This window comes from Lithobates pipiens, unplaced genomic scaffold (genome assembly GCF_037356315.1).
Source record: "Lithobates pipiens isolate NorthernLeopardFrog02 unplaced genomic scaffold, aLitPip1_a1.2 Scaffold_18, whole genome shotgun sequence".
NCBI lineage: Eukaryota > Metazoa > Chordata > Amphibia > Anura > Ranidae > Lithobates > Lithobates pipiens.
Window position 1 is genome coordinate 32,832,561 of NW_027507758.1, and position 11,681 is coordinate 32,844,241.

Sequence of the window (11,681 nt, forward strand, 5' to 3'; positions counted from 1 at the left end):
TGCCACCTATCAGTCCAGCCTCATCAGTGCCCATCTAGGCCACCTATCAGTGAAGGAATAAAAATTCCTGTTTGCAAAAACTATGAAACATTTTTATTCATTCATTTATTTTTTCAGTTTTTTTTTCTTTAGCAAAATATAAAAACCCCAGTGGTGATTAAATAACACCAAAAGAAAGCTTATGTGAAATAAATGATAACAATGTAGTTTGGGTACACTGCTGCATGACCGCGCAATTGACATTCAAACTGCGACAGCACTGAAAACTGGCCTGGGCAGGAAAGGGGGTATAAGTGCCCAATAGTAAAACTTCCTCAAAGCTCTACTGATGCTGTTCACGCTGCCCTTATACAAGCTCAAACCTGTGTGAAACCGACCTTAAAGAGGTTGTAAACCCCCCCAAAAAAATAAAAAAAACCATGCAAGACAAAGACATAATGAGCTAGTATGCATCGTATACTAGCTCATTATGAGATACTTACCTTAGAACAAAGCCCTGAATCGGCCCCCGGCACACTGAGTACACGGCCGACATCTTTTACTAGAGTTACTTCCAGATTCGTGGGCTCCAGCGCTGTAATTGGTCAAAGCCGCAATGACATTACTCCCGTGCATGGGAGCTGCCGGTCACGGCACAGGCCCTGAAGGAACGGCGCTAGCTGGCGTTTCTTCAGTGCGCATACGCCAATGATGTCGGCAGCAGCGTATATAGAGAATATCTCCTAAACTGTGCAGGTATAGGAGATATTTACAGTACCTACAGGTAATCCTTTGTTATAGGCTTACCTGTAGTTACAAGTGGTGTAACAGAGTTTACAAGCACTTTAAGGCCTTTCTGTACCTCTCAGGTTTGCCACCATTAAGTCATGATAATCAGGACAAGTTTCAGAATAAAAATTGGACTTTTTCTTCTATTTTTACACTAGTTGTTATAAAGCTTTCACTGGTCAAAACTGACCATATAATATCTAAATTATTTTGCCTTTCTTCATACCAGGAACACTTTTTTTGGTGTATAACAAAATGTATGTGGTGATAAGTGTGTATGTTGTAATCTGTTTCAGGTGAGAGAGATGGCTGCCACCACCCTGAGTGGCTTTCTGCAGTGCAGCTTTCTGACTATGGATGTCTCTATGCAAGCACACTTTGAGCAGCTCTGCAAAACCAGATTGCCAAAGAAACGCAAGAGAGACCTCGGTACAGCGGTGGACACTATACCCTCTGCAGGTATTTATTCTTTTAACCCAAAACTTCATATGGCCTTATGTCTGAGCAGTTAGGAGGATTGGTTACTGGGTTTTATCTCTACCCAATAAGCTTTTGCACTAGCATGAGAAAAAATATAAAAATCTACGATCTTCCAAAATATAATGTGATCTTGGGAGATCTTTAGACACTGACAAGAGCAGCTCATGATCGAGCCCACACGAGTGCCCCATGGGCACTTGCTGAACAGCAGGGGCCAAGAAGAGGCTCAAAGCTGCTCTGTGCAAACTAATTGCACAGAGCAGGCAAGTATGACATGCTTATTTTAATTTAAGAAAAAAAAAATCTAAGCTTTGCAGTCACTTTTAAAGTGGTTGTAAACCCTTACACACCACTGTTCCCTACAGGTAAGCCTATAATGAGGCTTATCCGTAGTTACTGGAAATATCTCCTAAATCTGCAGATATTTGCCATATACGCTTGCGCTGAGGTCATCGACGCATGCGCACTGAAGGAAGGGCACGATCGCGATGTTTCTAAAGGGCCCATGTCGTGACCATCGAGTGACATCACGTGACTCCGGCCATTTACAGAGCCGGAGTCCATGGCCCCGGAGGGAAGAGGGGTGAAGATGCATGCGGCCACCAGCGGGGGGATCTTGGGGACATCACAGGCTTCATTTGCAGATAAGTGCAACATAATGGGCTTGTATGCGACCCATACTAGCCCATTATGCTTTTACTTTGCATGGGGGAAAAAAGAGGAAGTAAAACCCATCGGGCTTTACTTCCTCTTTAAGCATGTAGAAGTAGGACTGTAACTGGAAATCTATAATCCTTGTCTTCTTCTCTACAATTCCTATACTTTCTATTTTTTTTGCACACTTCTGTGTGCTTATAGCTGCATTATATAGTGTATTGGGCAGACATTATAGTCAGGCAGCATGTCTGTTAGAGCAAGAAAAATCTTCTATTGAATGTTCGTATATCTCATACAACACATGTAACAAAGGCGGCTCTCTGTAGACTTGCTGCTCTCTGGCTGAGCATTCTATCTGCTATTTACCAAGCTGTATTTCTGTCTGCAGATCTAGTGAAGCGCCATGCTGGTGTTCTGGGGCTCAGTGCCTGCATTTTATCAAGCCCTTATGATGTCCCGACATGGATGCCACAACTGCTGATGGATCTGAGCGCACATCTCAATGATCCGCAGCCCATAGAGGTAATGGCCAATCACAGACACTTCAAGTCTGGGGTTTACACTGCTAAATTTATTTGCACGTTAAAAGTTATGGGAAGTGTCATGTACATCTGCAAAGAAAAAAAGAACGTCAGACTAAGGCTGGCCATAGATGACACAATTTTCCAGTTGCAGGGAAAAAAAAGTGCTCAATTTCCCCATTAATCCAGTCAGTGTTTGAGGAAATCCCTCCTGCGGAACTATTGGGTTATCTGGACAGGGAGCTCTCCTATCCAGGAGAACACAGTGATTACCGCTAGCAGCTATAGCCGCGGGCAATCATCGCATCCTAAAAATCTGTCATGCTGGTTGTGCCCAAGTTGATCGATGGGTCAACTTGGGTACAATTATTATTATTAACGATTTATCTAGCGCCAACAGTTTACGCAGCACTTTACAATGTAGAGGGTGGCTAGCATGATTACTGTACTGTATTGTACAGTAATCGTAAAAATAAATATAGTAAAGAAGGGACAGGAGGACCCGGCTTGTAGAGCTTAAAGAGAAGGGGTGGGGGTACAAAAGGTAATAGATGCGGGGAATGATTTGATGGGGTTGTTAGGTGGGTGTGGGATAGGCTTCCCTGAATAAGTGAGTTTTCAGGGGTCTCCTAAAGGTGGACAGGTTAGGGGCTGATCGGATATACTGGGGCAGGGAGTTCCAGAGGATGGGAGAGGCTCTGGAGAAGTCTTGAAGGTGAGCATGAGAGGAGGTAACAAAGGAATTAGAGAGCAGGAGGTCCTGTGAGGAGTGGAGGGCATGATTTGGCCGATATCTGCAGATGAGGTTGGTGATGCAGATGGGGGCGATGTTGTGGATGGCCTTGTATGTTGTGGTTAGCATTTTAAATTTTACACGGTGGGGTAGGGGAAGCCAGTGAAGGGATTGGCAGAGAGGGACAGCAGTCACGGATTGATTAGTGAGGTGTATTAGTCTAGCAGAACTATTCATGATAGACTGAAGGGGGGGATAGCCTGTGTAATGGTCGGCCATCAAGGAGAGAGTTGCAGTAGTCAAGGTGGGAAATAATGAAGGAGTGAATAAGTTGCTTTGTGGTGTCATTAGTCAGGAAGTTTTGAATTCTGGAGATGTTTCGGAGTTTAAGGTGGCAGGATTTAGCCAGTGATTGGATGTGGGGGCTGAAGGAGAGGTCAGAGTCGAGGATTACACCCAGGACCCTGGCATGTGTGGAAGGACCAAAGGTTGTGCTCTTAATGGTAAAGTCATGGGGGGAGGGGGGGCCGGGAAGGAGGAAATATTACAAGCTCAGTTTTAGAAAGATTGAGTTTGAGAAAGTGGTGTGACATCCATACCGAGATGTCATTCAGCCAGTACAATCGGGGTACAATCAGCCAGTCCATACATGGTTCGAATCTTGACCTGTTCAGCAGGTATTCAAACCATCTATGGCCTCCCTTAGGTCGCAGCGGCTTTTTAGAAACCTCTATCCAAAATAAACGGAGTGGACTATGCATTCCCATTGAGGCTGGCTTCACACCTATGCTCTTCGGTCTGTTTTGCTTTATTTCGGGCATTTTTCATGTGTTTTATCATACTACGTACTCCCTTATCTAGGGTGGTATTAGAAGATTCTCCAAAAATGTTTAAAATAAAGTGGAGCCAACAGCACATGGCCCATTGCCAATGGCTGCCAGTAACCAAGCTTTGGCAGCACAGGAAAAAGCATGATTTGATTTTCATAGCATGTAAAGGTCTAAATAATTTGCCAGCCTTATATAAATGCATGGATCATGTTTTTTTATTGCACACCTATTAACTTGTATGGGCCCCCAGATGCACAACGATAAATGAGAATGTACCTGAATGATTTTCCGTGCTGTACTGCTACACATGTATGTAAACCAGACCCTTTGAAATCAATGCGCTGCCAAGTAATATGAATATTCTAAAAAACAAAACAAAAAAAAAACCCTCTTTCCTTTCAGATGACGGTAAAGAAAACCTTGTCAAACTTCCGGAGAACACACCTTGACAATTGGCAAGAGCACAAGCAGCAGTTTACTGATGACCAGCTGGTGGTTTTAACCGATCTCTTGGTTTCTCCTTGCTACTATGCATAGAAAGGTAAACATCTCCTGAGTTCCTAATGGCTGCTTTGCTGGATGAGCCGTGAGCAGGCTCTTATGGATGAATGAATCAGTAAAACATGTAGCAAACCTAACTAGTTTTTTGGCATAGGGTCTTCATTGTGGACCTCTGGAATTGAGTACTGCTGTGTTATTTGCAGGGGGGCTGTGTAATGTAAAGGGGTCCAGACGTGCAGGGGGGCTGTGTAATGTAAAGGGGTCCAGACGTGCAGGGGGGCTGTGTAATGTAAAGGGGTCCAGACGTGCAGGGGGGCTGTGTAATGTAAAGGGGTCCAGACGTGCAGGGGGGGCTGTGTAATGTAAATTGGTCCAGACGTACAGGGGGGCTGTGTATTGGAAAGGGGTCCAGACGTGCAGGGGGGCTGTGTATTGTAAAGGGGTCCAGACGTGCAGGGGGCCTGTGTATTGTAAAGGGGTCCAGACGTGCAGGGGGGCTGTGTAATGTAAAGGGGTCCAGACGTGCAGGGGGGGCTGTGTAATGTAAAGGGGTCCAGACGTGGGCTGTGTAATGTAAAGGGGTCCAGACATGCAGGGGGGCTGTGTAATGTAAAGGGGTCCAGACGTGCAGGGGGGCTGTGTAATGTAAAGGGGTCCAGACGTGCAGGGGGGCTGTGTAATGTAAAGGGGTCCAGACGTGCAGGGGGGCTGTGTATTGGAAAGGGGTCCAGACGTGCAGGGGGGTTGTGTATTGTAAAGGGGTCCAGACGTGCAGGGCCTGTGTAATTTAAAGAGGAGTTTCCTATGCTTTACCTGCAGTTATAGCTGCAGTCCTATAGATTTCTATTAGGTTATGTGGTTTTTTCTGGCATTTTCTGAAAACGCATCAAAAGCCCTGCAAGCTGCATCTTTAGTGCACTTTTAGAAAACGGGGTGGGGGTCATATCATGTTTTACAGCACCAGGTGACACCAACCCCAGTGACAGCACTGGTCCAGATACACTTTTTGCCACAAAAAAGGTCAGCTTCATTACCATGCAAGGATCTCCGGACTCTCTATAGACTCCTCTTTATTCTCACCATTCAGCGTTGATATAGAAAACATAAGACACTATCCATAGTGTAATACTGACTGCAAATATCATTTATTAAAAAGGTAAAAAAAAAAAAAAAGCTCACATTAAAATTGCACTCTTGTACGTGTGTAATAACGCATAAACGAACATCCAAAGGGAACTTCAGTCTCGAACGCGACCAGGAAGTGACATCACCTGGCTCCTCCCGACGTGTTGCGTCACCGTTCACGTGACTTCCTAATTTCATTTTATTAAGAGGTAGCGCACAGGTTGTTTATTAATTGTATAGTTATTTCTCTTGAGTATTGTTGTTAGTATTGTCTTCTCAAAAGGTTTGTTCTTTTATTTTTAGGACACCCCATGAAGGATGATTCAGATTTTAATTTTGTGTCCCCAGCTGCCCCAAGTGGATTGAGTTTTTTTTTTTTTTTCCAATTTTAATTTTTATTTTAAGCCCACCATAGAAGAACAGGGCTCCTGGACAATTTTAAGTGCAAAAGATTTACGCTTGCAAAGGATTGATGTGCACCGAGTGATTTGATTGAAGAACACATAACAATAAGACTCTTGTATATGAACGGACTGTATAGACTCTTTTGGTGTGACATATACATAACACAGGGACTCGCTATGACTTTTTGCAAATGTTACATAACTGTACAAACTGTAGGTAAGTAGATTAATAAATCATTGTACAAACAGTCTTTTACATGAAAATAACATTGGTTTGTAAAAAGTCACATTGCGGACATTTAAGCTAAGCTAGGCTTTGTATCGGGTCAAATGCCATATTTTGTGTTATTTTTTTTTTTTAATTATAATTTTTTTCTTTGCTCTTAGTGTAAAGCACTTTTTTGTTTTCTTTTATATAACTACATGTATATATACTTATATATGTATACAAACCTTAGGCAGCCCATCACGCTATGTGAGGCATGCTGGGATGTGTAGTTAACAAATAACCAGAGAGGAACAGGGAATTCTGTAAGAGTGGAGGAGAGGAAAAGTAGGTGTGTTGCTCATAGCAACCAATCAGGTTTATTATTTTTTTTTAATTCTCTCATTTATACTAGAAAGTTGATTGCTGGATAATGTTTAGCTGTTTATTGGCAGCACTTCCACTTTACCTGTCCTACTCCTTTATGGAACCCCCTGTTATTGTGCACATATATATATATATATATATATATATATATATATATATATATATATATATATATATATATATATATAATCTCTGTTCATCATCTGCAGGTTTTGCAGCAGTCCCTTCCTCCCTATGCTATGCTCCTGTTGCTGATCTAATATGTTACCAGGTGACATGTTTTTAAGCAAGGTACTTTGTACATGGAAAAAAAAAAATGTTTTTTCTCATTTCGGTGAACTCTTCATCCCTCTTAATGATGTGTATCGTGTTCCTTGAAGGAATGCTGTTCATTAAATGCCTACCTGCTGAGCAAGTGACAAAGCACAGCAGAGTACTAGTGCAGTATTTACCAGCTGTCAGCAGCACACCAATGTAACCACTGTATAGCGTAGTGCCAAAACTGTTCTTTCAATTGTACACTTAGTTTATTTTAAAAACCCAATAAAAGGATTGTTTGTAACACCTGTTCTGTCATGTCATGATTTTTTCATCGATAAAGTCAAAACCATCAGGGAAACAATTTGTCAAAAGAAAACATCCAACCTCAGCCAGCAAATACATAAAGAGGATGTCCGCACCAACATACCGCAACCGCCAAAATTTTCACTATCCCCAATTACTGTAGACACCGCAAAAAACATCATTAATAAACTGCGTGACAGTACCTCACCTATTGACATCATCCCCACAAAACTACTGAAAGAATGCTCCGACATCGTGGCTCCAACCATAACCCACCTCATAAACCGATCATTCCACGAAGGGATTGTTCCCAGCATCCTCAAACAAGGCATCGTCAAACCTCTACTCAAGAAACCAAACCTGGACCCTCAGGATCCAAACAACCGTAGGCCAATTACAAGCCTCAACACCATTTCTAAGATCATGGAGAAAGCTGTAGTACATCAGCTACAACTTCACCTGGATACTCACAAACTCCTGGACCCGCTGCAATCAGGCTTCCGCCCGGGTCATGGAACAGAAACAGCTCTCCTCAAGATTTGGGATGACGCCCTCGAAGCGGCAGATGACGGAGAGCCGTGTCTCCTCGTACTGCTAGACCTAAGTGCAGCGTTTGATACAGTAGATCACAATACTCTACTCGTCCGCCTCACAGAAGTAGCCGGAGTCCAAGACATAGATCTCCAATGGTTCGCGTCCCTCCTAGGAAATCGGTCACAGACAGTGAAACTAGGAAAATTCCTCTCCGAAACTCGGGCAGTCACCTGCGGAGTCCCTCAAGGCTCTCCGTTGTCACCCGTTCTCTTCAACATTTACATTCGCCCACTCCTTCAAATCATCAGATGCTCAGATCTCTGCTTCCACTCTTACGCTGACGACACGCAACTTTATTTCCGGATCAATGGAAAAAAAGATCACCAACAACAACTTGAAAACTGCCTCAAATCAATAGAGGACTGGATGACCACCAACTCCCTCCAGCTGAACCAATCAAAGACAGAGCTTCTTATCTTACACCCAAATCATAAGCCCGCAACCAAAACCTCCTGGTCTCCACCAACCGTCTTTGGGCAGACTATCTCCCCAAAGACCAAAGCGAAGAGTCTCGGGGTTATTTTAGACGCACAAATGTCAATGGATGCGCAAATAGGAGCAGTAGTCAGTCGATCTCACCATCTGCTGCGCATGCTTCGCAGACTCATCCCTTTTATCCCAAAGAATGACAAAGCAGTGGTAGTTGGAACAATCATTAATTCACGACTGGACTACGCAAACTCGCTTTACATAGGATTACCACAATATCAACTTGCGCGATTACAACTGATCCAAAACACAGCGGCAAGGCTGATAACAGGAAAAAAACCCTGGGAATCCATTTCTCCTTCACTGAGGAGCTTACATTGGCTAACCGTAAAAAATCGGATCACGTTCAAGACCCTTTGCCTCACCCACAAATGCGTGCATGGAGAAGCTCCGCAATACCTAATGGAGAAAATAAATCATTACACACCAAACCGCAGTCTTCGATCAGCCAACAAAAACCTCCTCCTCGTGCCCAAAGCCCGGTATAAATCCAAGGGGGATCGGAGATTCGCTGTCCAAGGGCCTCGGCTATGGAATGCTCTACCAATCAACATCCGCCTGGAAGAAAATCACCTGGCTTTTAGGAAAAAACTCAAGACCTTCCTCTTTTAGCAGATGATCAAAGCTCGCCACAGCGCCTAGAGGCGATTCAGTTCGCATTGTGCGCTATATAAGTATTTCATTCATTCATTCATTCATGTCTTTATTTAACAGAGTAATGAAAGGAAGGGATTTTCACTGAAACATTAAAAGCAATGCAAATCCAGAGAAACCTTTTTATTTAAAAAAATAAATAAACATTTATTGTATGTACAATGAAAACTGAATCCATGGATTTACATCACAGTTGTAATGTGTCCAACATATAGAAATGAGTATAAACAGAAAAGTCAGTGCTACTACCCATACAACACATAAATAGCAGAGCTCCCGGGTGCTCCATCCACAGTCGCCGGCTGAGTCAAGTAACGTAGGAAAAATTATCCGCACTCTGGTTATTGCTCTTTAAAAAAAATCGTAATTTTCTCTTACGTTCACCGACTGACACAGCTCCTTTCTTTAGACCATTGGGTTGTTAAGCCACCTTCAGGAGAGGACTAGGCATAATATGTAATAATAAAACCAAGGGGCGGTCCCTTAGGTAACGACCTCTCAGCCTGCTACTGCAACTTCAGTTTTTTTTCTGCCTAGTGAAGGAAAAGGACCTAGGAACCCTGCGGGCTAATCGGTCCGTGGATTTTTCTGCAGACGCTTTGCTTTTTGCGCAAGTTTAAAGATCCTGTGATCTGCTATCAACAGCTGGCTGGGTGATGGGCTGGAAAATCTTATCCCTGTAGTCTCCCCAGCCTGGCCAGCAAGCATGTGCAGACCAGAGCTCCGTGCAGGGCCGGTCGGTGAGCGTATTTGCTCCGGGGCACACACATGACCGGCAGGGGTGGACTGACCATTCGGTCACTCGGTCGCCGACCAAGGGCCCGGAGTCAGGGGGGCCCCATGAGCTGCTCAGTCTGCCCTTGGATGTGCCCATAGCTTATTATGAAGGACTGGGAAAGTTTATGCACCGTGGAGGTAGTGAGCGATGTTATCCCTGCCTGCAGTTAGTGAGGCTGTATGAGAGGACTGGGGTGCTGGCCGATTACAGAGCGATCGTGGAGCAATGAGAATGACAGAAGTAACAGGCGCTCCGGCCACCTCTCCTCCTGGGGAATTCAGCAGAGGGGCGGGGCCACAGTGTACATCCATGCCGCGGGGGAAAGCCAGTGAGAGAGCTGGAGGCTGCAGAGTGAGGACACAGAGGAGTCATCATGTCGGGGACAGTCAGCTGACCTGCCTTGTGTGCAGCAGCAGATCAGTGTGTAATCACAGCATGTCTCTGATCACCAGCCAATCTCACTGTGTGTTCCTTCTTCCCCAGTGCCCATCTACCAGGTGCTATTCCCTGGTACACTGATATCTGTACACTGAGTGCCCCTCAGTGTACAGATATATCAGTTTTGTATATAAGGAATAGCTCTCAGTATACAGATATCAGTGTTAGGGAAAGCACACAGTGTATAGATGTCAGTTATATATAGAGAATAGCACTTAGTGATATTTCCTTATGTGTTACACTGATATCTGTATACTGAGAGCTATTCCTTATATACAACACTGATATATCTGTACACTTCAGCGGAAAGAACGATCAGTGAGAAGAATGTCCCTTATATTGGTGGTCAGCAGAAAGAATGTTCCTTACATTGGTGGTCAGCAAAAAGAATGTTCCTTACATTGGTGGTCAGTAAGAAGAATGTCCCTTACATTGGTGGTCAGTAGAAAGAATGTTCCTTACATTGGTGATCAGTGAGAAGAATATCCCTTATATTGGTGGTCAGTGAGAAGAATGTTCCTTATATTGGTGGTCACTGGGAAGAATGTTCCTTACATTGGTGATCAGTGAGAAGAATGTTCCTTACATTGGTGATCAGTGAGAAGAATGTTCCTTACATTGGTGATCAGTGAGAAGAATGTTCCTTACATTGGTGGTCAGTGGGAAGAATGTTCCTTACATTGGTGATCAGTGAGAAGAATGTTCCTTACATTGGTGATCAGTGAGAAGAATGTTCCTTACATTGGTGGTCTGTGGGAAGAATGTTCCTTACATTGGTGATCAGTGAGAAGAATGTTCCTTACATTGGTGGTCAGTGGGAAGAATGTTCCTTACATTGGTGGTCTGTGGGAAGAATGTTCCTTACATTGGTGATCAGTGGGAAGAATGTTCCTTACATTGGTGATCAGTGGGAAGAATGTTCCTTACATTGGTGATCAGTGGGAAGAATGTTCCTTACATTGGTGATCAGTGGGAAGAATGTTCCTTACATTGGTGATCAGTGGGAAGAATGTTCCTTACATTGGTGATCAGTGGGAAGAATGTTCCTTACATTGGTGATCAGTGAGAAGAATGTTCCTTACATTGGTGATCAGTGAGAAGAATGTTCCTTACATTGGTGATCAGTGAGAAGAATGTTCCTTACATTGGTGGTCAGTGGGAAGAATGTTCCTTACATTGGTGATCAGTGAGAAGAATGTTCCTTACATTGGTGATCAGTGAGAAGAATGTTCCTTACATTGGTGATCAGTGAGAAGAATGCTCCTTACATTGGTGATCAGTGAGAAGAATGTTCCTTACATTGGTGATCAGTGAGAAGAATGTTCCTTACATTGGTGATCAGTGAGAAGAATGTTCCTTACATTGGTGATCAGTGAGAAGAATGTTCCTTACATTGGTGATCAGTGAGAAGAATGTTCCTTACATTGGTGATCAGTGAGAAGAATGTTCCTTACATTGGTGGTCAGTGGGAAAAATGTTCCTTACATTGGTGATCAGTGGGAAGAATGTTCCTTACATTGGTGATCAGTGAGAAGAATGTTCCTTACATTGGT

General features: G+C 43.6%; 1 protein-coding gene across 1 annotated transcript in view; it reads left to right on the forward strand.

Annotated features, from left to right (window-relative positions):
- PSME4 (proteasome activator subunit 4) overlaps nt 1-7,175 on the forward strand; it is a gene marked incomplete in the record, with an annotated part of 200,084 nt that extends 192,909 nt beyond the window's left edge. The window contains 4 exon segments of the mRNA XM_077485552.1: nt 1,065-1,227; nt 2,294-2,427; nt 4,392-4,530; nt 5,919-7,175. Of these exon segments, the coding sequence (XP_077341678.1) occupies nt 1,065-1,227; nt 2,294-2,427; nt 4,392-4,526 (432 nt within the window).
- Between the last annotated feature and the right edge of the window lie 4,506 nt (nt 7,176-11,681).